Source organism: Leptonychotes weddellii, chromosome 4 (assembly GCF_054177405.1).
Source record: "Leptonychotes weddellii isolate Sample4059 chromosome 4, ASM5417740v2, whole genome shotgun sequence".
NCBI classification, from domain to species: Eukaryota; Metazoa; Chordata; class Mammalia; order Carnivora; family Phocidae; genus Leptonychotes; species Leptonychotes weddellii.
The window spans coordinates 38938946-38965227 of NC_138372.1; the positions used below are offsets into that span (position 1 = coordinate 38938946).

At 44.9% G+C, this 26282-nt stretch overlaps 1 protein-coding gene across 4 annotated transcripts in view; it reads left to right on the forward strand.

Annotated features, from left to right (window-relative positions):
- The window catches only part of CPT2 (carnitine palmitoyltransferase 2), a 102438-nt gene that overhangs the window by 39636 nt on the left and 36520 nt on the right, over positions 1 to 26282 (forward strand). For 3 of the 4 annotated variants that reach the window (XM_081816951.1, XM_081816950.1, XM_081816952.1), the window contains exons 2-3: positions 15296 to 15533; positions 16453 to 16536. The exons of the other annotated variant lie outside the window; for it this stretch is intronic. In XM_081816951.1, coding sequence (XP_081673077.1) covers positions 16509 to 16536 — 28 coding nt within the window. In that variant the 5' untranslated portion in view covers positions 15296 to 15533; positions 16453 to 16508. The remainder of the gene's footprint in view (positions 1 to 15295; positions 15534 to 16452; positions 16537 to 26282) is intronic. 4 annotated transcript variants of the gene reach the window in all.

Genomic DNA, 26282 nt, shown 5'->3' on the forward strand with positions numbered 1-26282 from the left:
GTACTGGTAGAATGTATAAGAATCAAGAGGTGAAATAAGATCACTGAGTCAGTTTTATACGGTGTTTCCACTGTTCTGGTTAAGAACAAAATACATATATATGTATGGACTGCTAAATACAAATTGTGTAATTTTGGTGACTCTGCATACAAGATAAATGCTCTTATATTTGCATTTAAAATTGGCACTGCAGGGGCACCTGGGTGGCTCAGTGGGTTAAGCGTCCAGCTCTTGATTTCGGCTCAGGTCTTGATCTCAGGGTCGTGGGATCTAGCCATGTTATAGACATAACATGCTTTCCTTGGACTTGGCTTTGGGTTTTGCTGAGCTTCCATGTGTTGCCAGTTAACCAAATTCTGAGCACCACAGACGCTAATACAAGCGGAGTGGCAAGAAACTGGGGGGGGGGGTCATTTATACTGTACCCGCCTTCTCTGCTCACATGATGCTCCATTGGCCTGTCAGACTTTGCTTATGAACCACAAATTCAAAGTAATTTAAGAATTCAGAGACGGGGGCGCCTGGGTGGCTCAGTTGGTTAGGCGACTGCCTTCGGCTCAGGTCATGATCCTGGAGTCCCTGGATCGAGTCCCGCATCGGGCTCCCTGCTCGGCGGGGAGTCTGCTTCTCCCTCTGACCCTCCCCCCTCTCATGTGCTCTCTCTATCTCAGTCTCTCTCTCTCAAATAAATAAATAAAATCTTAAAAAAAAAAAAAAAAAATTCAGAGACGGTGACAGCAGAGCATTAAACCAAGCACAGGACCCTTTAGCTGTCCATGGAGCCAATCCTGTTTGTAAGACTGGATGGTGAGACTTTCCCAGAACCAATGGGCAAAAGCAGAGTCGGACTGCAAAGACCGTCTGAACTAGGTGCTCAGTTGTCGGCAGAATTCTCTCTCTCCTTTCTGCATGCCTGATCCACTCATTCATTCTGCATTCAGCATGTTTACTAAGAAGTAATGTGTAAAATAGTGATTAAGAGCACAGACTCCAGAACTAGATGACTTGTGTTTGCATCCTGGCTCCCAGACCAACTGTCTATGTGACTTTAGACAAGATACCCTGTGTCTCAGTTTTCTCATATGGAATATGGGAATAATAATGTTCTATCTTTTAGGGTTGTTATGGAAATTAAATGAATTACACATTTGAAGCACTTAGTACAGTTGTCTGATCATAGTAAGCACTATATATATGTCCCTATTATTATCATTATTATTACATGCCAAGCATATTCTAGGGATACAGCAATAAAGAGAAATAGACAACAGTCTCTGCTCTCATTGCGCCTACAGTTTTGGTGATGACATTTGTGCTGTATTATTCTTTCTCTAATGGAGAAATGGAGCATTTCTGCTACTGCACTGATCCTTGTGGAGGAAACACGGCTACCGGCAGCTCTGTTTCACTCCAAATCCAAAATTCCCAGGGAAGGTTCTGATTGGCCCGGCTTGAACCAATCACCTGTGGCCATTAGGGGTAGGGGGCAGGGCCACATTGTTTAAAATGGCCACTTCTGTGGTAATCCTGGAGCTGTGTGTGATAGCAGTTACAAAAGTGGATATACTGTGCAGACACAGCAAATATCTAGCACATTGTCCTAGCCCCTCACCTCTTGACAAATCATGCTTAACCTTGGCTTTCTTTTCTTTCTTGTGTAAATTGCCTAACATCTCCTATAAGGTTGCTCCGGAACTTCGGATCAGCTGCTCGAGGTTCCCTGTTGCTCTGCCTTCTCTGATGTCTACCCTTCCCCTTTATGTCAGCAGGCACCTGCACCCCACCCCCTGCCTCCACCCTGCCCCCACCCTGCCCCACCCTGCCCCACCGCAGGGACAGAAGAGACTGCAGGCCACATCCGGTCCATGTGATCTCTCACTCCTTTTCAGCCCACATTGTCTCACTTGTTTGGGCCCACACAGCCACTAAGCCCAGGCTTAGAGCCCACAGGGAGCCCCAGAGATATTCTGCTCTACTCTCTGAAGCTCAGAGAAGGAAAGAAGCCAAGGCAGGGCCACTTGGAAATCAGGTGCCAAGTCAGGAACAGAACTGGGGTCTCTCCCTTCCTCCTCAGTCCTCCCTAAACCCAGAACACTTCTTAAAGAATCCTGTCATTGGCTGTTAGTCTTCAGCCTCTATCTCCTTTATGGTGCGGATTGCCTCCACCCCCTAAGCTGCACGCCAGTAACTGAGTAGACCCCCTTCTGGAGTCAGACCCTCCACAGCCACCACCTCCTGTGCAACCTGTGTCCAGGTTGCTCTGTGCTGCCTCTGGCTGCCTGGTGCTCATGTCCTTTGGGAAGGTGCTGAGGTTAGTGGTTGCTGAATGGGGGAGGCAGGATGGGGGACACAGGATAGCCGTCTGCAGAACCACAGTGGCCAGTGACTGGGGAAAGGATGGTCTTGGGCCATTGGGACCACAGATGTTAGAGAATCAGATTAAGGAATTGAACAAGAAATGGACTGAGCCTTGGTTTCTGGAAAAAATCAAGATGAGAGCAGGTGATGCGTGGAGGCTCTGGGCAGAGGGTGACAGAGTCAGGAGAAGGGCAAAGATTTAGGTTCGTGTTCTGACACTGAGGAATGCAATCAGGAAGTCATTTGACCTCCCTGAGTCTTCTTGGCTTTTTCAACTCAAAGATGACTCCTTGCTTCATGAGGCTACAAAGAGGCTATGGGACAGGCAAACATCATGGTGGAGGCAAGGGGTTTGGTGCCAGAGAGACTGGGATTTAAACCCCAGCCCCACCATTAACTAGCTGTGCAACTTTTAGGCATGTTGCCTCACTGCTTTGACTCTCTATTTCCTTGTCCATGAAATGAGAATATTAATTATACCGAATTCATCGCTGTTGGGGAAGTTTAGAATCTTATGTGAAAAACCATTAATGGGCTTGGCACGTAGTAACGGTTCAGTAAATGGCTGCAAGATATAGAGACCTCAATTAAGAAAGCTCAAGCCGAAAGAACAATTTATTCAAAAGCTCTTCCATCTTCCCTCCTTCCCCATGCATCACTATTTCTAAAGCCTGATTCCTCAGCATTTTGGAATCTGACAACCATAAATGTTTGAAGATACAATGGGCTCCGTCTGGAAGTAGTAAACTCCTTGTTCCCAGAGAAACACAAATAAAAGCTAGATGATGTCTTGGGGGCACGTAGCAGGAGGGCTTCAAACAACTGATGGGATAAGGGTGAGGGGAGGAAGGCACCGGGCCCTCAGTGATCTTTTCCAGACCCTCTCTCCCATAGTGTCTGCTCACCCCTAGACCTAGGGGTGGGTGGTGACGCCTGAAAACTCTCATCTGGGCAACCGTAAGGAAAATCCTGCTGAAAACTGGCCATCAGGAAAGCTGAGATACACACAGTCCCCTCCCCATCATCCCACATGCCTGTGTTTGGATGATTTCCCTTTCTTAGAGCTGGTGGAAGGGGAGGGGGCTGATTTTGCAGGAAAACATGGCGCAGATGGCTGGCCAGTGGAACCCTTCAGTCAGAGCCTGGCTAAAGAGGGATTTGCAGTGATCATGGAGAATCTTCAGACCAGAGATGAGCCTTCGCGAAGGCAGAAATGAGGAGCTCAGGAGAGCAGCTCATTAACCTTCCCTCCTGGATCTTCTCAGGCACCTAGACCACATTCCAGAGCTGAGCACAACCACAGACCAGTCGTCTGATTAAGTGATTCTCCGCTCTGGGAGGGAGTGGGTGCAGGACCACCTCTTGAGGGCCATGGCAGAACCTCTGAGGGAGGTTTTGCTTTAAAAAGCATAGTCAAGGGCGCCTGGGTGGCTCAGTTGGTTGAGCGACTGCCTTCGGCTCAGGTCATGATCCCGGAGTCCCTGGATCGAGTCCCGCATCGGGCTTCCTGCTCAGCGGGGAGTCTGCTTCTGCCTCTGACCCTCCCCCCTCTCATGTGCTCTCTCTCATTCTCTCTCTCTCAAATAAATAACTAAAATCTTTAAAAAAAAAAAAAAGCATAGTCAATATCCTAATTTTATTTTTGGAAAATAAACACAAATCCTCTCCTTTTTTACTCCAGGAACAAGAGAGTAGAGCTCAACAAAACCTTCTTGGCTAGTGGAGCTGGTTCTACCTAACCCCACCAGCCAAGAAAATTCCCAAGGTCAGGGGAGAGGAGAATGTTCCCCTGTAAAGTCCGCATCCTTAGCTCTGGGAAGTGTGAAATTTTTCTGTTCCTCTGCAGAAGGTATGTATTCAAAAGGGTCAAGTACTCTGATCTAGACTACGCCATGTTTTACAGAGGAGGGACGAGATGCCAGCAAAGGAAAGGGACTTACCTAAGGTTAAAAATAAACTGGCTCTGACTTGTAATTAAATCTCATTTTATCTCATCGTTAAATCCAGAGCTTGTTAATGATTGATTGATTGATGGTGAATGTGGCACTTGAGGATGACAATATGGGCAACAGTGCTAAGAATCATTACTTATTGGCTCAAGAATCAAGAGGTCAAGATCAGGGATTGACTCCTATTGGGGTCAGTAAGGCTGCCTTGACTCCCTGACCACTGACAGCATCCAAACTCTGAGGAGGGTTATGGGTCAGGGCAATTTTGCTTTAGCAAAGGGGCGGTGTGTTTCCCTTGGCCCCAAGCTATGATCAATAAAATCTTAGGATGCCACAATTAAGTTCACCTTGAACTAAATGTCTTGACCACCTCATGTGCTGATTATTTAAAAAAAAGAGTTGTTATTTTATTTATTTTCCCCTCTCCCAAGTTTTGTGTCTTATCATTTCATTGCTTTTCTGTATAGATTTTATTTGCTTTTCCCTATTTTTGAACTTACATAAGTTGAATCACATTGACTTTTTTTTCCACTCAACTTCATGCTCTTGAGATTCAATTCATTAAGTGTAGCTGTAATTTATTTTTTTTTTAATATTTATTTATTTATTTTTAGACAGAGAGAGAGAGAGCATGGGGTCAGAGGGGCAGAGCGAAAGGGAGAGAAAATCCCAAGCAAGATTCCCTGCTGATCGCGGAGCCTGATGTGAAGCTCAATTCCACGACCCTGAGATCATGACCCGAGCTGAAATCAAGAGCCAGAGGCTTAACCGACTGAGTCACCCAGGCACCCGCTGTAGTTTATTTTTTTTACTTTGCTACACAGCATTCTGTGGTATGAATGGAGTATTATTTATTTATCATGTTGATGGACATTTGTGTTTCTCCAATTTTTGACTATAATGCACAATGTCACTATAAACATTCTTGAATGTTTATATACACATGTGCAAAACTCTCTAGGTTACATAGCAGTGGGATTACTAGGTCATTAGGTTATGCAGATGTTCAACTTTACTAGGTAATACCGCCCGTTTTCCAAATTACTTTTACCAATTGATGCATTCATCCACAATGTGTGAAAGTTCCCATTGCTCCACATGCTCTCCAACATTTGGTATTAATTACTTTTTTTTTTTTAAAGATTTTATTTATTTATTTGAGACAGAATGAGACACAGAGCATGAGAGGGAGGAGGGTCAGAGGGAGAAGCAGACTCCCCGCCAAGCAGGGAGCCCGATGTGGGACTCGATCCCGGGACTCCAGGATCATGACCTGAGCCGAAGGCAGTCGCTTAACCAACTGAGCCACCCAGGCGCCCCTGGTATTAATTACTTTTTAACTCTTGCCAATCTGGTAAGTGTGAAATAGTATTACATTATGGAGTATATTTGCATTCCCCCGATTGCTGAAATTGAATACATTTTAATGTGTTTGTGACCCATCTGTGTTTCCTCTTCAGTGAAATTTCTGTTCATTTTTTTTTTTTTTAAGATTTTATTTACTTATTTGAGAGAGAGAGAGAAACAGCATCAGAGTGGAGAGGGTCAGAGGGAGAAGCAGGCTCCCTGCTGAGGCGGGAGCCCGATGCGGGGCTCAATCACAGGACCCTGGGATCATGATCTGAGCCGAAGGCAGTCGCTTAACCAACTGAGCCACCCAGGCGCCCTCTGTTCATTTCTTTTACTCATTTTTAATTGGGTTGTTTGTCTTTTCATATTGCTCTTCATATAATCTGGATATTAACACATTTTTTATAAAAGTTTACCTGTTGATGGCTTATCTATATTTTTAGATGTAATTTTAATGTAATCAAATGTATCAGTCTTTTTTTATGATTTGTTTTTGTCTTCTTTTTTTAAAAAAAGATTTTACTTATTTGAGAGACAGAGAGAGAGAGCGTGTGAGAGAGGGAGGGAGCACGAGCGGGTGGGGGGGTAGAGGGAGAAGCAGACTCCCCCCTGAGCAGGGAGCCTGATGCAGGGCTCAATCCCAGGACCCCGGGATCATGACCTGAGCCAAAGGCAGATGCTTAACTGACTAAGCCACCCAGGTGCCCTTGTTTTTGTCTTCTTTTAAAAATCTTCCCTACCCTAATAAAGTTGCTTTTCTATGTAAATTTCTAAAAGTTGTGTACTTCCACTTTTCTCATACAGGTCTTGATAAGGAAAATCTGTATCCTAAGATGGCCGAACGAGCCAGCAGAGAGTCCCAGTCCTTGCTCAGAGCTCTTCCAGGTTCTTTTCCCTGCTCTGCTTCCTGTGCACACCAATCCATGTTCTTCTCCCTGCCCCGCTTCACGCACGCGCCAGAAGTGCCAAGTATGCGGAAGTAGAAGTGTATAAATTGCCCCTTTTGTTTGTGCTCAGGGCTCAGACCTTTGGAGACCACTCTCCTCTGAGCCTGCCGATGATAAATAAACCTCCTATCCTCCAAGATCTCCGGGTACTGCTTGGTTCTTCCGTCTGGCAATCCAGTCCAGGTTCTGTAACAGTCTGACCAACCTCGTTAAAGACTAAGAATCAAAAATTATGTTTTCCTTAAGGTTAGCAAATTGTCCCAGTACTTCATGTTGAAAATCTATCCTTTCACCTTGAACTAAATGCCTTCCTTATAATAAAATCAAGTTCTGTATACGTTTGTCAACACCACTCTGTCTTAATGACTGTAAGTTTATAATTCCTTTTTTTAAAGGATTTTATTTATTTGTTTGTTTGTTTGTCAGAGGGAGAGAGAGCACAAGCAGGGGGAGCAGCAGGGAGAGGGAGAAGCAGGCTTCCCTCTGAGCAGGGAGCCCGATGTGGGACTTGATCCCAGGACCCTGGGATCATGACCTGAGCAGAAGGCAGATGCTTAACTGACTGAGCCACCCAGGCCTCCCGTAAGTTTATAATTCTTGATACTTTGCCACGTAAGTCTCTTTATCTTTTTCTTCCTCTTCAGGAACGTATAGGTCTTCAATAAAGGCATACAAAAGTTTAGAAAAAAAAACTTGTCAAGTTCCAGAAAAAAAATTCTGATTTTTATTGTAATTGCATGGCAATTATTGATCAACTGGATAGATTTGACATCTTTATGATACTGACTTTTCTAATTCATGAACATGGTGTATCTTTACATTTATTTAGATCTTGTTTCAATAGTTTTATCATTTTTCTCTGTAAGTATTGAATATCTTTTTTTTAGATCTAGTCCTATATACTTTATATATTTTGATGCTGTTGTAAATAGTATCCTGTTTAATTGCATTTTCTGTCTGTTGAGGGTATATAGAAATAAAATTAATTTTTGTACCTGGATTTTGTATCCTGTTGACTTACTAAATTCTCTTATACTTTGAGGGGTTCTGTGTACACAGGCATATCATGAACAAATAATGACAACTTTGGTTCTTCCATTTCAGTCCTTATACATTTTATAACTTTTTTTTTCTTTTTCTCCCTTTTTTTGCCTACTGCAGTGGTTAAGACCTCTAGTACAGAGCTGAATGAAAAACCATGATTTGTGGGCATCCATGTCTTGTTCCTGATCTTAAAGAGAAATGCTTTCAACATTTTACCATTAAGTATTATTATTGTTTAAGTCTTTTTTTTTTTTTGTAGATACTCTTCATCAGATTAAAGGAGTTCTCTTTTATTCTTAGTTTGCTAAAAGGATTTCTACTTTTTGATTTCTTTTTTCCTTTTTTTTTCTTTTTAGAGAGAGAAAGAGCACGAGTGGGGAGGGGCAGAAGGAGAGGGAGAGAGAGAATCCCAAGCAGGCTCCACACCCAGTGCAGAGCCCCACTCGGGATTCGATCTTACCACCCTGAGATCATGACCTGAGGTGAAATCAAGAGTCAGACACTTAACCAACTGAGCCACCCAGGCGCCCCTACTTTTTGGTGTTTTTTTTTTAATGTATGTTTCATAACTTCCCAGCATAAGGTTTTCCTATTTATCTTTTGTTATTTTTTTTTTAAATCTTTATTTAGGCATAATTTACATATTGTATGATTCATCCCTTTTAAGCATACAATTCAATGGTTTTAGTAAATGTACTGAGCTGTGCAATCATCACCACAATCCAATCATAGAACATTTCCATCATCCCCAAAAGACTCATCACGCCCATCTTTATTCAATCCCTGTTCCCACCTCCATCCCCAGGCAAACACCAGTGTGCAGCCTGTCTCCATAGATTTGTCTTTTCTGGACATTTTATATATGTGGAATAATACAATGTGGACTTTTTTTTCATTTGACTTCTTTCAGTTAGCATAATATTTTTTAAGTTCATCCATGTTTGTAGCATATTATCATTAGTTCATTCCTCTTACTGGTGAACAATATTGCATTGTATGCATAGCATACATTTTGTTTTCAGAATAATGTTGCTGTGAACTTTCACATACAAGTCTTTCTGTGGACACATGTTTTTATTTATCTTTAGTAGATATCTACAAGCCAAATTACTAGGTCGATAAATATAAATTTATGTCTAACTTTTAAGAAACTGCCAAACTATTTTCTAAAGTGGATACACCATTTTAACTCCTGCCAGCAATGTATGAGATTTCAATTTCTTCATGTCTGCTCCCACAGTTATTACTGTCTTTTTTATTATAGCCATCCTGGTGGGTACAAAGTGGCATCTCCTTGTGGTTTTAATTTGCATTTTCCTAATGGCTAATGATGCTGAGCACCTCTTAATAACTGTTGGACAGTTATGAGCATTTGATAGCATTGCTCACGAAAAGCACTATGTTGTGTATTTTCTTAGATGCTATGTTTGTCTTTGGCATCCATTCATTACAGGGCCAACTACATTAACTACAGTTTCTTATATTCCTGATGCTCTGGCTTCTGGGGGCTTTACAGACCCAGGAAGAGGTTGCCCCTCCCAGAGCTAGCTAATTTCCAAAGACAATATCACCCTACCCATGAGCTTGCCTTTGATAAACAAACCAGTGAGTCCTGAGTCTATACCCCCTTACCCACCTCCTTACCTAACCCTCACACACCAGGCCCTAAGTCATCCCGGGACAGGCTACCAGAGAAACTAGCGGCCACCCCTAGAGCCCAGAGCCTGCCAGAATGACTCAAACTGTTTACCCTGCCCTGCCTATCTTTCCTGAAGAAACCCCAACAAAGGCTCTGGCCTAGGCTCTCCCTCACTCTTTTCTGTACCCTGAGCAGCACTGGTGCTTTCCCCTGTCGCCCTGCCCTGTGGCATGCAGTGGCCACCTCTCTGGGATCTGTGAGCATAATACACATCTTTCTTTGAAGCCCCGTTCCCGCTTCCTACTGTGGCCACACCGACTTTAACGGACCGCATCCGTCATGCACACGCTTAGAACAGCTCGGCAGTTTCGGGCCCGTGGCAAGCTCTCAATAACTGTTAGCTGTTACTGTTATTATTCCAGACCAGGTCTCTGTTAATTCTGTGACCATAAACAAGCCCGTTTTCTTTCTGAGTCTGTTTCCTCAGGCTACCAATGGGGATTCATGGTACCCCGACCTCACCATGGTTTGGAAGTCCAAATAAGTAAAACAGAAATATTAGCTTATTTTCTCTTTTCTGCCATGTCTCCTCCCAGAAGCTTCAGAGAGAGAAGGGTTATCGTGAGCTCACAGGGGTTTTTGTGGTCAGAGGGGCTGGGCCAGCCCAGATGGTGATGAACTCTGCACACCAAGACAGTTCTCAGGCTCTGGCCAATTGTCTACTCCTCATCTGCAGGAAATGGTCCCTCCAGGCCCAACAGCGTCGGGGGGGCCGTGACCCGGAAGTGACAAGGGCCCCGCTTCCCAAGGCCCAGGCTTCGGAGACTAGGGACGGGGAAGGAGCCCAGACCACGAGCACAGCTTGTGCGCAGGCGCGGCACTTACAGACCTGATGCACCCAGGCCACCTTCTCCATAACCAGTCAGTTAGTAAGCTGTTCTCCGAAGTATTCAGTGAGCACTGTGGGGGACCTGGTCTCTGCCTTCACAGAGCTGAGCATTGAGTTGCAGACATAAAATGCACCAAACCACTTACTTGGGACCTGCAAATGGGCTGCATTCCAGAATTTCAGTTGTAAATCAGTGCTTGGTTCTTACAACAATGTGTTCTTTGGGGAAATAAAAAAAATTATTCCCTGCATTGCATGTTGTATTCCTGGCCCCATCCATGGAAAAATATTACATCCACTGGATATAATTATATACAGCGGCAAATATTTGTAATGAAATACTGTAGGAAAAAAATATACAACTCAAAAAAATAAGCCATTTTATTTGTTCCTGACACATAGTATGTACTACATAAATGTTTGTATACAAATATTGTAGACAAAAGACTAACGTTTTTTGGGTCTCAGTTGTCTTCGTCAGGACTTGGTCACTTGCTTCTGACAAGCCCTAGTGAGCCTTGTAATTGATTTTGGATGCGTTACAAAATTCAGATATTCAAACACTAAACGTTAGGTTTAATTTTAAAAATTGGAAACAAAAGTAAACAAGCAGAAAAGCTCCATGAAGTCAAAAGGCAAGTGACAAACTGGGAAAAATTATTTGCAGTTCATATCAGAAAGGATGAATCCCCCTAATATAAACAAAGCTTCTAGAAATAGAGGAGAAAAAGATGGGCAAGAGACAAGAATGGGTAGTCCACGGATGACCCCGACACATATGCAAAGATGGTCAACGTCCTTCCAAGTCGGAGAAATACAGATTAAAACAATACCAGGCTACAATGTTTTACCTGACAGATTGGCAAAAGTCCGACGCATTTTGTTGGGAAATTTGTGGTGAAACAGGACGTTCTCATCCATTGCGCCTGAGACAGCAAAAACCCCTGTGAGCAGCAAACACTAGCTATGAAATCCCCAAATTCAGCTACCCTTCACTCCTACATCTGGCCTCTAGGAACCCATCCTCTGTCTCGCATCAATGTGAAATGGCATGTGCACAAGGTTATTGGTTGCGGAATAGCACATCGTAATAGCGAAAGATGGCGATAACGGACCATCATTAGGTGGAAGCTGGTTAAATATTCTATGGTGCGTCCACACAATGGAGCGGTAAGGATGTATAGAAAATAATGAACTTTTTGTTGAACAGAAAGATTTCTAAAATATATTAAGTAATAAAACTAAGGTGCAGAAGGGTAATTGTATAAGAAGGGGGAAAACAAAAATGAATTATTTGTGTTATGAGTATTTACAAAAGAGGTGCTGGAAGGGTACATGAGAAATAAAGAAGAATGTTGATCAGTTAGACTAGAGCAGCGGCTCTTAAACTTCAGCCTGGACCAGGATCACCTGGAGGGCTCGTTAAACACAGATTAGTGGCTTCCACTCCTGTCGCTTCTGATTCAGGTCTGGGATGGAGCCCAAAACTACTTCTAACAAGTTCCCAGGTTGCCAACCAGAAGGTTGGATTTTGAGACCCATTGGGCCAGGAAATGGGATAAACAGAGGCTGGAGCAAGGCTTCTCCAGGTATATCTTTTTTTTTTTTTTTTAAGATTTTAAAAATTTATTTATTTAGAGAGAGATCACATGAGCGGGGGGGGGGGGGGCAGAGGCAGAGGGAGAGAGAATCTCCAGAGGACTCCTGCACTGAATTCAGAGCCCGACTGGGGCTCCATCCCGTGACCCCGAGATCAAGACCTGAACCAAAATCAAGCGTTGGACGGTTAACCAACTGAGCCACCCGGGTGCCCCTCCAGGTATATCTTTTTATCATTTTGATTTTTAAAATATGTGAATGTATTACCTACTCAAGAAAATCTTAATTAAAAAAATGTGTTCAATAAAATAAACTGCTCCTCAACCACCCTCTATCCTCTTAACCTGTTTTATTTTTCTTTCCAACAATTATTATAGCTAAAATCATGTTATTGTGTTTACTTGCTTTTCTTTCTTCCCCTAGGGTAAGACTAGGGTAAGGATGTTGCTTTTCCATTGCTCACTATATTTCCAACACTAATATTATGTCTGGCGCAGAGTAGGCGCTCAAGAAATAGTTGTTGGATGAATGAAGTATCTGCTTAGTTCTTCTAGTATATACTAGATCCAGGTCCGGATGCCTCACTGAAAGGGTACCCTAATGCCCTTCTAGGTGAGGGCCGATTCAGGCGCCGAATGTCCAATCACGGTTTACTTTAATGGTCTTCATGTAGGTTTCCCTTTGGCATTTTAGTTCTGCAGTGAAGTCAGGGGGCCTGTGGGCTCAGGTGAGACTGTGCTGCTCATCTTGCCACCCCGTCAGACTGAAAAGAGTTTGGGTTTGGGAGTCACAGAGACATGGCATCCAACCCCATGGGCCACTCACCAACCTTAGGCATCTCCGGCCCTCAGCTTCCCCAACTGTAGAATGGGGATGCTTATGCCTAGCCCTTGGGATTGCTGAGAGAATCAAATGCAATAATGTGCACGACACGTGGCACCCAACTAATGTTAGTTATTTCTTGGCTTTTCAGCTTGTTTATTACATCAGCTGTTTTCATAGTTCTCCCCCCAACCTTGGTTTATTAAGTAATAGTTGTAAAAGTTTATAACAAGTCACATCTAGATTGGCAGCCGGCACCCTTGTTTTGATTGGCCTCAAAGTGTTTAACAAAAATCTGACTTAATTGCCAACATTTAGAAACTGGAGGTCTTACATAAAAATCTGGATTTGTGGCTTCATTGGAAACATCTGCATGACCACAATCGCTGGAGCTCGGTGTTGGCATTGCACTCCGCTCAGTCCCCGTGACTCTCTACCACATTCCACCTCGTCACCCCTCATCACCCCGAACAGCTAGCCCCTAGAGGCTTTGAGTCCCTAATTTAAACACCCTGTTTATAAAGCGCTTCCACTTTCTTCTCTCACTTGAACTTTACCCTCGAGGGAGTTGTTACAATTATCCCCCATCTTACAGGGGAGCTGAAGCAGATCTGTGGGGTGACGCACTCGGGGTTAAGACAGCAACAGCAATGAATAGCCAGCCTTTGCTGGGTGCTCAACGTGTGCCAGGAATTACTCTCAGCACATTGTGTGCCTTAATTAATTTAATCCTCACAACAATTTTATTAGATATTTCTGTTAACCCTATTTTACAGATGAGGAAATTGAGGCAGAGAGGTCAAGTGACTTTCCCAAGGTCACACAGCTAGAAAGCTCAAAATGAACCCATCTTCTGCGTCCTAATCTGCACTGTAAGGCAGTGCAGTCTTTCCTTGCTTCTTCCCTTTCTTTTTTTCTTTTCAAATAGGCAAATCTATGGACCCAGCTTCTGGTAAGATTTTGTAAGGGTTTTTTTTGGGGGGGGGCAGGTGGGGTTACATTTTGTAATACTTGTGCTCTGCTGTACCCCCATCACCTAGAACAATTCCTGGCATGTAGCAAAAGTATAAGAAATACTGGAAGAATATAGCCCTAGAGGCATTCATTATCCATTATCAGCTTTCAGTGCCCCTACTAACTGTTTAATTAATTAGCACAGAGATGAGGACCTTCTATGGATTAATGAAGTATCTGCTTAGTTCTTCTAGTATATACTAGATCCAGGTCCGGATGTCTCACTGAAAGGGTACCCTAATGCCCAAGACCCTCTTCTAGGTGAGGGCCGATGCAGGCACCGAATGTCCAATATGATGGGTTCCCTGCTCTTGAGGTGAAAAACCCTGACAAAGTTCAAATACAGGACATATGCAGACCTGTCACTTGCCAAGAAAGTTATGTTTCCCCTTCAAAATGATCAATTTTTTTTTTTTATTTGTGAGAGAGAGAATGAGAGACAGAGAGCATGAGAGGGAGGAGAGTCAGACGGAGAAGCAGACTCCCCGCTGAGCAGGGAGCCCGACGCGGGACTCGATCCTGGAACTCCAGGATCATGACCGGAGCCGAAGGCAGTCGCTTAACCAACTGAGCCACCCAGGCACCCCAAAATGATCAATTTTCAATAAAGGCTAAAAATGGAATCAAGTTGGAGTGCCTGGGTGGCTTAGTCAGTTAAGCGTCTGCCTTCAGGTCAGGTCATGATCTCAGGGTCCTGGGATTGAGTCTCGCATTGGGCTCCTTGTTCAGTGGGGAGTCTGCTTCTCCCTCTACCCTTCCCCCTGCTCGTGATCTCTCTCTCTCTCAAATAAATAAATAAAATCTTAAAAAATAATGGAATCGTGGTGCCTCGGTGGCTCAGTTGGTTGGGCGACTGCCTTTGTCTCGGGTTGTGATCCCGGGGTCCTGGGATCGAGCCCTGAATCAGGCTCCTTGCTCAGCGGGGAGCCTGCTTCTCCCTTTCCCTCTGTTACACCACCTGCTTGTGCTCTCTCTCTCTGTCAAATAAATAAATAAAATCTTTTTAAAAAATAATGGAATCAAGTCAGTTTAGAATGCTAATTATCTTATTGAATTTATATTTTTGATGGTGAAACTGGGCGCCAGAGACAGTGAAGTTTAACATGTTTGATCCAACTAATTTCTACTCTGTTTCCCCTATGAGGGCTTCTGGAGAGTCCAGGCAAGGACTATAGACTTCCGGCCTTATGTTGTTTTTTTTCTGATATTGCTGTGCCCTGGAGTTGGCTCTCTAAACAGCTGGTCACCTAGCACTGTCTGTATCTCTTTTTTCTTTTCCTCTCTCATCTATCATCCCCCTTCACTTCCTTGCCTTCCTCCCTCCTTATCTCTTTCCATCTGTTCATCCTTGTCCCTCCCTCCCTTTCTTCCATCTTTTCATTATCCATTATTTTTCATTTTCTCCCACAATAATCCTGCAAAATAGTCTGGTCAGAGATTATCACTGAAATTTAATGAGGAACTTAAGTCACAGAGAAGTGGAGTCATTCTTTTAGAATTTATCCCCCCAATGTTCTCCCCACAGATCTGAATCCCAGGTCGTGTGTCTTCTACCACACCACAACTTTATTCCCCTGCAGGAGCACAGCCTCTGCCAGAATATTTCTGCTTTCACCATGATATCATGAAAGAAAGAAGCAAGATGAAAAAACCCCTAGATTTATGATTCATCTCCCTTTTTCAGGAAAATAGAAATTTGGCATCATTTTCCAAATGGGGTGGAAATTAAGCTGCACACCTAGCTGCAAGCACTGGGTGATCTCCCTCAAGAAACCAGCTCCAGCTCAAGTAGGAGATGGGTTCTTTCAGCTCAGCTAACCCAAGCTCCTTCCCAAGCTGCGCACGATGAGACCTGCTACTGCTTCAAGTTGCTCACGGTTTGTGTGACGTGCCACATAGAGGGGACTTGGGAGACCATGGAGGTAAGAAGGAGCTCCAAACACAGTCTAGGGAGGTCAAGGAAGGCTTCCTGGAGGAGTTATCAGTTGGGCTTAGACTTGTTGGTGAACAGATGTTATCCTCTGGTGAAGGTGAAGAAGGGAGAGACAAGATCTCATATGAGCAAAAGAGGAGAAAAAGGCTGATTAATCTCCCATTGCATGTATATGCTACGTTTTGTTCATTCATCTATCCATGGACACTTGGGGGGCTTCCACCTTTTGGCTCTTATGAATAATGCTGCTATGAACATGGGTGTGCAAGTATCTGTTTGAGTCTCTGCTTTCAATTCTTTTTTTTTGAGAGAGAGAGAGAGCAAGAGCTCATGCAAGTGGGGTGGGGGATGCAGAGGGAGAGGGAGAGAGAGAACCTTAAGCTGAGTGTGGAGCCCAATGCGGGGCTTGATCTCATGACCTGATCATGATCTGAGCCAAAATCAAGAGTCGGATGCTCACTGAGCCACGCAGGTGCCCCTGCTTTCCATTCTTTTGAGTATATATCCAGAACTGAAATTGCTGGATCACATACATATTGCTTTTTGTTTCCAAAATTTTTTATTGTAGTGAAATACAACATGAAATTTTCCATGGTAATCATTTTTAAGTGTACAGTTCAGTGGTATTAAGTATATTCGTTTGTTGTGCCATCACTACCATTCATCTCCAGAACTCTTTTCATCTTGCAAAACTGAAACACTCTAGGGCGCCTGGGTGGCTCAGACGGTTAAGCGTCTGCCTCCGGCTCAGGTCATGATCTCAGGGTCCTGGGATCGAGCCCCGCATCGGACTCCCTGCTTCTTGGGAGCCTGCTTCTCCCTCTGCCTCTCTCTCTCTCTCATGAATAAATAAATAAAATCTTAAAAAAAAAAAACAAAAAAACTGAAACACTCTACCCGTTAAACAGGGAGTCCCCACCCCCTCCAGCAGCCTGCAGCAGCCTCCAAGCTACTTTCTCTCTCTATGAATCTGACTACCCGAGGAACCTCAGGTGAGTGGAATCATACAGTATTTGTCTTTTTGTGACCGGTTCATTTCACTTAGTATCATGTCCTCAAGGTTCATCCATGTGGTCGCATATAACAGAATTTTCTTCTTTTTTTGAATAATATTCCATGGTGTGTGTGTATATATATATATATATATATATATATATACACCACATTTTGCTTATCCATTCATCTGTCAGTGGACAGTTGGGTTGCTTCTGCATTTTAACTATTATAGATATTGCTTCTTAATATATTATGAACAACTTTTCCTATGAATAACCAAATTTCCCTAAGGCTTTTTTTTAGCGGCTGCTTTATAATATGTCAAATGGCTGTCCCACAATTTAGTTGACTAATCCCTGATAGTTGGAAATTTGCTTATTTCTAGCTTTTTGATATTATATTAGTGCTGGAAGAGTACCCTTGTGAATAACACCTTTGCATGCCTGATTATAACCTTCAGATAAGAGTATGCACAGTGTTTAGGCCTTTGGTACATACTGCTGGGCCCTTGTTACAAGCAGCCGCCCTCCCCTCCACCTCCAGACAGTAGCCTAAGCCTGGGCAGGGTGCTGCACAGGCCTCCGCCCCTTAGGATTGGGGAACACCATGATGTCCAGACATCCCTGCACCTCCTAGGTGTGAGCACCATATGAGTCCTGTAATAGATGCAGTTAAGGCCTCACACCTGCTTACCTATGATGGGGTCCTTAGGTGGAGCTCTCCCCAGGAGGTCAAGTTGAACCTTTGTGTCATGTGGCAAATGGGTCTTTGCCAGGGAAAATTTGGTTCAACAGAGATATGCTCCAACTGGCTCAAACCAAAGGGGGGCAATTTATGAGAAGGGAAATGGAGATCAGAAGGCCTGAAGACAAGGCCACTTGGGCTTCACAATGGTCTAGAACGAAGAACTGAAAAGTCAAGTGTTCAGATTCCTTCTCTATCCCTTCTAGAGTGATCTCTGTCACACCTGCTTCTCTCACTGCATCCCCTCAGTCTTCTCTCTTTCTGTACAGACCAGGTTACAACATGCCATGTGGATCACTGGTCCCAGACCCCAATACCTGCTTGACTTTCTGCTTCAGCACCATCATGAGGAATAGCAGTGTCTGGGTCCCAATCCCAAATTCCTGGAAGGTGGATCTATCTAGAAGAGGTGCGTTTACCTGGGGAAAGAGGACAGGGTAGCTGAGCCCACACTCCTCACGCAGAATTCATGGCTGGGGGACGGGACAGGAAGATCCATCCAAAGGGATTCCACACCTGTCTGGCAACTTTTTCTTGCACTTCCAGATCTCAGGCTTCAATGGGATCATTCATGGTCAAGAAACTTATGAACAGTACAACCATTCTGCAGGAAAAATGGTGCACTCAGAAGGTTAACTCAAGGGAGAGAATGAGGGTGCTTAGGAAAGAGTGGGCAGAATTAAGGGAACCAAGCTGAGATGGTGAAACACTCTGGGACAAGCAACAGGAGAACCAGTCCCACCCATACATGGGTCTGAAGGGGGAGAGGAAGGAAGCTGTCACTGCCGAAACCAGAGAGGACTGAAGCCAGCAGTGGTGGGTTCGAGGGTGAGGGTCCAAACTGCAGGCAGAGCAGAGGAGGCAGAGCAAGAAATAGCCAGTCGCTCTCTCCTCCCACCCAACCTGAAGCCAGGGGACAGGGCACTTGGGTGATGAGTTTATAGGGTTCGGCCTCCTGGGTCACAGAGCAGGGCGGAGAAGCATGCCAAGTGGATGCCGCTGGGGTGGCATGATGGAAATTACCCAGCCCGGGTGGTTATGATGTACATTTTCAGAACATGACAAGTGTTCCACTCCTGACTTTGTCATCTTACTCCTAGAAATGTAGTTTGAAGAAAGGATGCAAATTAGAATTTTTATTTGTACTAACTTTTGGGAGGCAGTATGGCTTAATGACAAAGTGTGGGCTTTGGGGTCAGAAAGATCAAATTGCAGTCCAGGCTCTCCTCCTTCTTAGCTCTATGGGATTTGGGGTCTCTATCTGGATTGACCTCTCAGAGCCCCATTTTCTTCATCTGTAATACCATTCGTTTCCTGTGGCTGTTGTAATAAATCACCACAAAACTCGGTGGCTTAAAACAACAGAAATCTAGTCGCTCACAGTTCTCAAGGCCAGAAGTCCTAAATCCGGGTGTCAGCAGGGCCATGCTCCCCCTGGAGGCTCTACCAGAGAATCCAGTTCATGCCTCTCTCCCAGCTTCCAGTGACTACTGGAGTCAATCCTTGGTGCTCCTTAGTCTGTAGCCGCATCCTTCCAATCTCTGCCTCCATCTTCACATTGCTTTCTCCTCTGTGTCTGTGTGGTCTCCCTCTGACTCACTCTTACAAGGACACTCATTGGATTTAGGGCCTGCCCAGATAATTGAGAATAATCCTATCCTAAGATACTTAAGTACATTTGCAAAGACCCTTTTACCAAATAAGGTCACAGTCACAGATTCCAGGGATTGGGATGTAGACATATTTTCCCCTGCTTTGGTGTGTGTGGCGGGGGAAGACACCATTCAACCCATTTAAGAAACTGGAGGAAGCGGGGCGCCTGGGTGGCTCAGTTGGTTAAGCGACTGCCTTCGGCTCAGGTCATGATCCTGGAGTCCCTGGATCGAGGCCCGCATCGGGCTCCCTGCTCGGCAGGGAGTCTGCTTCGCCCTCTGACCCTATCCCCTCTCATGTGTTCTTTCTCTCTCATTCTCTCTCTCAAATAAATAAATAAAATCTTAAAAAAAAAAAAAGAAACTGGAGGAAGGGAGATTCAGAAACTTGGGGGAGGGGAGCCGGCTGACACATCAGAACAGGTGGTGGTTATTGGGGGAAGCATCATGGAGGAAACAGAAGACAACCCTTCACCCAGAAATAACCAATAGAAGTATTGTTGAGTGAACAGAATGAATTGAAAGGAATTGAGGATGAGCCATAACAGAAGTCTGACATCCCAGACTTGTCTCCCAGCCTCACTGATAGAACCGTGGACTCCACGGTTTGCTGTCTGTCCATCACTGTGCTCAGCTCCACTCCTCACTTCTTAACCCAGTTTTGCCTCTGGCTTGTGTCCTGTGTGATGAATGCCTTAAATAGTCTGAAAATGAAAATCAGGGATGTGTGTGTACTGAGAGACTGAATATATAAATAGACAATGGCCAGACCATAATGACAAATGGAACTCTGACCCACAACCTCTGCAGCAACCAGCTTGGGAAGAGAAACCACAAACCTCTGCAGTAATCAGCCCAGAACAGTCAGGACTTGGTCAATGACCGTCAACTTTCCTATTCTTTGCCCCCACTTCCAGCTCAGGACTAGCCAGAGAAAGCTGAAGACATCCCAAGCCAATCACATACAGGCGCCCTGCTTCTAGTCAGCTGTTTCCAGCTTCCCTTTGCCAACAGCCTCCAGCAGAGCACCCCTGAAGCCCTCCTTTTTTTTTTTTTTAAACTATAAAGCTTTCTGGTTCCAGTGCCTGCCTTTGAGTCTCTGCCAAATGCAAGTGATGGGGGCTGACTCCTTTTTTGCGGCAAGCTCTAAATCGATAGCCTCTGTTTGTTGTCATTGGGGTCTTTATTTCCATTGGGCAGTCTCTCCATTCTGCTCAACTGAGTGCACATAAGCTCCTACTCCTTGGTTATGAGAATCACCAGTGAAGTTGAACCACTACAACCAGTACAGTGCCTGACACATAGTAGATGCTAAATAAATTATTGTCAAGGGAATGAACAGCTCTCTAGGTTAAGCTGAAATTATTGCTGCAACTCCAAGTTCTTAGATGAAGTTTAGGGAAGTAAATCCAGAAGACTTATTTTAGGGAGATTCCAATGAACTCTTTGTTTTTCTGAATTCTTTGAAAGATGGAATTTTCTAGTTAATAGAACTTTCTAGTTGACTCAGAGTGCCTAAGTGCCCTTATATATGTTCCTCATTGAACAGACCTTAATACTTCTTAAAGAGGCAGATGGCATGCTATTATTTAAAAATAGTGCTGTGAAAAGTCTCAAGTGCCACACAGAATGGGCAGAAGTTGGATGGTGCTGGCTGTGGGGCTATACCCACGTTGGGGGCTATTGTTGAACTAAATGCCCAATTGGAGCTTGTGTATTATGTATTATGTATTACCCATAATGTGTATTATGTATTGCCCATAAAATGGAATGCAGACTACTCTCATTACCCACCACCCCCTGCCTCCCCCATGGAGTTCCTTGGTTGTTTAGATGGTGGGTAAACAGGTTGTGGGGCTGTTAGGTTGTTATCGAGGAGAAAGGTTGGAGGCAGCAGAGGTGAGGAAGGCAGAGGACCTGCAGGAAGGAGCCTCAGAAGAGGCTCCCAAGAAGCTGCTGTGCCCAGGAGATGTTGGGACCACAGGACCCCACTTCTGTTAACTATGTAAGGTGGTAGACACCATTTCCAAAGCACAGAGAAGACAATTTCCTTGAAACAGCAAAAAGCTTTTTGACTCTGCCCTTTTAACAAAAAATTCAAAACATCCTTTCAAGCTCTGTTTAGCTCTGTTTATAGCTGTGTTTAGAAAAGCTGAACAAATGAAATTTACTTAACACTTCAAACACAGGGCTTTTGGTTGATCACTGTATATCCTATGTTTTGAATACAATTTTGAATTTCACAGCAGCAGGAATTTTGCCATGAGAATTTATTTACCACAAAAGCCAAAGACTGTTCTTGTCTCCATCTCTCTTTACATTCCTTCCCCTTCCCCCTCTTCCCATTGTCCCATGCGTGTACTAAAGTTCTCTTCATTTCCCTAGCCGACCCATACCCGTTCTTGTCGCAGTCTTTGCACATGCTCTTCCCAACGCCTGGAATGCCCTCTTCTTTCAGTCCATCTGGTGAGCCAAACAATACTCTAAGACTAAATACAAGAGGGGGTTCTGGGAAGATGGAGCATTGGAAGCACTAGGAATCTGTCTCCCCACCTAGACAACAATTGCACTGGAAGAATCTGTCTGCTGTAACTATCTTGGAACTCTGGAGTCTGTTTAAGGCTTGTAAATTCCAGGGAAAGACTTGGACAGTAAATTGTAGTGAATTTTGATCAATTTTAGCTCTTAGTACAGTAGCAGCTGCCCACCCCCCACCCCCCATCCCCAGCCACATGGCAGGCAGCTGTGCGAGTGTTCCTGGAGCAGACTGCACACAACTTGCAAGAGCCAGAGCAGGCAAAAAGAAGCCTGTTCTCCAAATATCTGTGCTCTGACACTGACTGCTGCTTCTGATCACAGAAGGTGCAGAGAGGTGGCTGCCATGGCTGTCACACCTCCCGCCATAGTTACAAGCCCCTCCCCCTCCAGCTGAAGTGACTTGCTGGGAATTTTACTGGCTGGTGCCCACCGCCCTTCATTTTTCTCTTTTTTTCCTTTTGGGAGACAGACATTAATGACTAAGACGTTAAAAAAATTTTTTTTTCAAGGGAAATTAGAAAATGAAAGCATGTGCCTAGAAAAGACCTGAGAAGATGTTAAGTTTATACCTCAGGCTGATCCTCAGCACAAAGACAGCCTACAACAATCAAAACAACAAAACCAGTAACTAAAAATAATAAAACCCAGCAAACCCTGGGGAAGGAGGAGAATCTGATTTCTAGAGTTACCAGATTATTAGATTCAAATGTCCAGTTTCCAACAAAAAAAATCACAAGGCATACAAAGAAACAGGAAAGTGTGGCCTATTCAAAGGGGAAAAAAAAATATATCAACAGAAAGTGTCCCTGAAAAAGACCTAACGGCAGATATACTGGGTGAAGACTTTAAAACACCTGTCTTAAAGATGCTCGAAGAACTAACGGAAGACGTGGAGAAAGTGAAGAAAATTATGTATGAAATAAAAATGCCAGTAAGATGAGAGAAAACTTAAAAATCAAGCAAAAAGAAAGTCTGGAGCTGAAAAAAGCAATAACTGAAATGAAAAATTCACTAGAGGGATGCAAAGGCAGATTTGAGCAGGCAGAAGAAAGGATAAGTGAACTTGAAGATAGGACAACAGAAATTGCTTCCTTACAGATATGTCCTGGCCCCTGGGGTGAGGAGAGAACAATGGATGGTGTGGCCTATGTGGGCAATACAGGGCCGGAGACATCCCCTGAAGTTTTCCCCAAAGTGACCCTGTTGGAGTGTGAAAATAGCTGAGAGAGAGAGAGAGAGAGAAGGAGAGAGAGTATCACTGCTGTATCCTGCCCATGTCAGGAATGTGGCTGATTTCTAGAGTACTGTGATGGTTAATTTAATGCATCAACTTGTCTAGGCCATGGCGCCCAGATATTTGTTCAAACATTATCCTGGATGTTTCTGTGAGGGTGTTTTGGGATAAGAATAACATTTAAATTGGTGGATTTTGAATAAAGCAGATTACCCTCCATAATGTGAGTGAGCTTCATCTAATAAGTTGAAGGCCTGAATAAAACAAAGACTGATCTCCCCTGAGCAAGAAGGAATTCTACCAGCAGATGGCCTTTGAACTTGAACTGTAACTCTTGCCTGGGTCTCCAGCCTGCTGGTCTACCCTGCAGATTTCAGACTTGTATCCCCATAATCATATAAGCCAATTCCTTAAAATAAATCTCTGTCTCTCTCCCCGTCTCTGTATACACATCCACACAGACACACACACACATGTATATATATGTATATACATTGGTATATACATAACCTGTTGGTTCTGTTTCTCTGGAGAACCCTGACCAATACAAGTACCGTCCATGCCAGGAAGTCAAGATGGAAACCCATCAACCACGGCAGAATGTCAGAGGCCCCATCTGAAAAAGTATTTGTCGACTCTCGGCAAACATGGTAATTATCCAAAAGTAGGAGGCCAGTTCAGGATGCAGCAGAATGCCATCCCCAACTGCTTCCACTAACCCCTCACCCCCACAAATCCATTTAGGGACTGATCCTTTCTTTTTCCTGCATTTTGTCTCTCTCACTGCTACCACCCTCGTCTGAGCCATCCAGAGAAATCCCCCGCCCACCACACAGGGCCCTTGACGGCCTCACCACTGCTAACTTCCAGCTTTGATCTCTGCCATTCCCCATGTCTGCCCAACGTGCCTGCTGACAGAACTCTTCACCACTGCTTGTATGCTTCATGCTTTTTTATGCTTCTGTGTTTTTCAGTCACCTAACAAATCTCTAAAGAGGATGCCCTTGTGAATGCCCCTGTGCTAAGGGCTGACCCCATAGGTCCAGACCTCAGGCACTCTAGTCTTGGGGGAAGACAGGCTTGGAAGCACATGGGTGCAAGCCCAGGTTGGCAGTGCCTGAGAGAGACCCGAACAGGCTACAGAGGGGAGCGGGGCAGCACGGGGTCCAGGAGCATCACACAGGGCGGGAACATCATCATGTCACCCACACTTCCCTCTGCTACCCGTGTCTCTTCCCCAGGGAACTTGTCTCACAGCTCAGGATCAGCTACATCTCATCTCTGCTCAGAAGAGCCTACTGTGGCCTCGCGGCTCTCTCCAGAGGGCCTCTCTCCCTAATAGTTCATATTTACCACCTTCCTCACTTACCACATCGAGTAGTAATACCACCAAAACCTGCTCGTCAAGCATTCACTCCGTGCTGAGGGGGTGCTTGCCCTGCAACCCCCCTGCGCAGCAGGTATCACCCACCGCTCGCAGGGGTGACTTCTCTTGCTCGGTGTCTCACAGCTCATGAGCTTGATCATTGAAAACCTCCGTGCTGAGCACGCTTCCTGGCACAGGGCAGATAGTAAATGTTTGTCAAATGGAACCACAGTACGTTATTTATTTATTTATTAAAAAGAAATTTTTTTAAAAGATTTATTTATTTATTTATTTGACAGAGACAGAGAGAGCAGGAACACAAGCAGGGGGAGTGGGAGAGGGAGAAGCAGGCCTCCTGCTGAGCAGAGAGCCCGATGCGGGGCAACCACAGTACATTTTTTAAAGTGCATGGCTTTGCAAGCCGAATGGAATGGAATAAAGTAAACTAGAGGTATTTGTCAGGAAAGGCTTCAAGAGCAGAGCCCATTGATTTTTCTTTTGCCATCACTGACATTTCTCACTGTCTGGGGGAGGGCCGGGAGAGAGAAGCCAGATTGTCCCTTCATTGGTTCAGGTCACAGCCCCTTGCAGCCACCAGCCAAAACAGTGTGAAACACGGCAGCTCCAGAATCGCCCAGGTGAGAAGCTCTCCCTGGCTCCATGGCCCTCTCCCTTCTGTGCGCCAGCTGGGGTCTCTCCTGGCTGGGGCTAGCACTGCTGAATGCCAGACATCTGCAGACAGGATTTGCAAACAACTGGCTCAAGGTTCTGAGCTATTGTGATCTCATCCAAATGCCTGAATGTAGGGGGCAGGCTTGTTTTCCTAGGCTACCAGCTCCGGGGGTGATGGGGTGGGGGTGGGGCTGGGGGTGGAAATAACACTAGACTTGGGTCCAGAGGCCTAGGGTTGGTTCTCAGCCCTGCCACTTTGCAGATAAATGATGCTGAACCTCAGTGTCCTTTGCTATAAAATGGAAATGTTGACTGTTCCTACCTCACAGGGTTGTTATGAGAAGTAAGACGATACATGTGGGACATGCTTTTGACTGCTTTTTGCTATAATGTGCAAGAGATTGCCAGTAATTCAAAGAAGCCCGAGTTCCTCAAGCCACAGTCTCAGGGCAATGTACCCACCACGGCGAGTACGCCCTTGATAGCAAATGCCAAGCTGTCTAGACAACCCAGTAGGTTTATCTGAGTTCATTACTGAGATCCACATAACAGAGAAACTACTTGTTGAGCTGATTTGGACCAGTTATTTATAGAGGCCCCTTGGAACTAGACCAGGATCTGGAGGCAGAAATTCTGGAAATGAATCCTAGATCCCCAATTTCTCTTTGTGTAATGTAAACACTGTTTCTCAGCTCTAAAATTGGACTACAGGGGCGCCTGGGTGGCTTAGTCGGTTAAGTGTCCGACTCTTGATTTCTGCTGAGGTCTTGATCTCAGGGTCATAAGATTGAGCCCCACGTCCAGCTCTGTGCTGGGTATGGAGCCTGCTTAAGACTCTCTCTCCCTCTCTCCCTGCCCTTGGCATCCCCCCCACTCCCAGTAGCACATGCACGCGCGCGCTCTCTCTCTCTCTCAAAAAAAAAACAAAAACGAAGAAAAGGGACTATAATCTCTGCTTTGCTTGTGCCCTGTGACCCAGCACGGCTGCTCCTGAACGATCTCCCAGGGAAATTCTCTTCAGGGGACAGAGAAGGGGATGTGTAGGAGGATATTCCTGGTGGTGGTGTCCGTGCCAGCAGGGAGCAAAGGCACGGAAGGGTTTCCCTGCCAGAGGAGCGGACCAGTAAGCTGTGGGGGCTGCAGCTATGGGATTCTGGCAGCAGGCAGAGGCCGTGGGCTAGACAGCAACGTGGGCGACTCTGCAAAACGGTGTTGGCTAAAAACGTAAGAAGCAGAACACAGGTATCACAATACCGTGGACATACACACAAAACACAAGCACACACAAAGCAAGAGAACATACTTTACAAGAACACATACGTTGGGGCGCCTGGGTGGCTCAGTCGTTAAGCGTCTGCCTTCGGCTCAGGTCATGATCCCAGGGTCCTGGGATCGAGCCCCGCATCAGGCTCCCTGCTCAGCGGGGAGCCTGCTTCTCCCTCTCCCACTCCCCCTGCTTGTGTTCCCTCTCTCACTGTGTCTCTCTCTGTCAAATAAATAAAATCTTTAAAAAAAAAAAACACATATGTATTTACA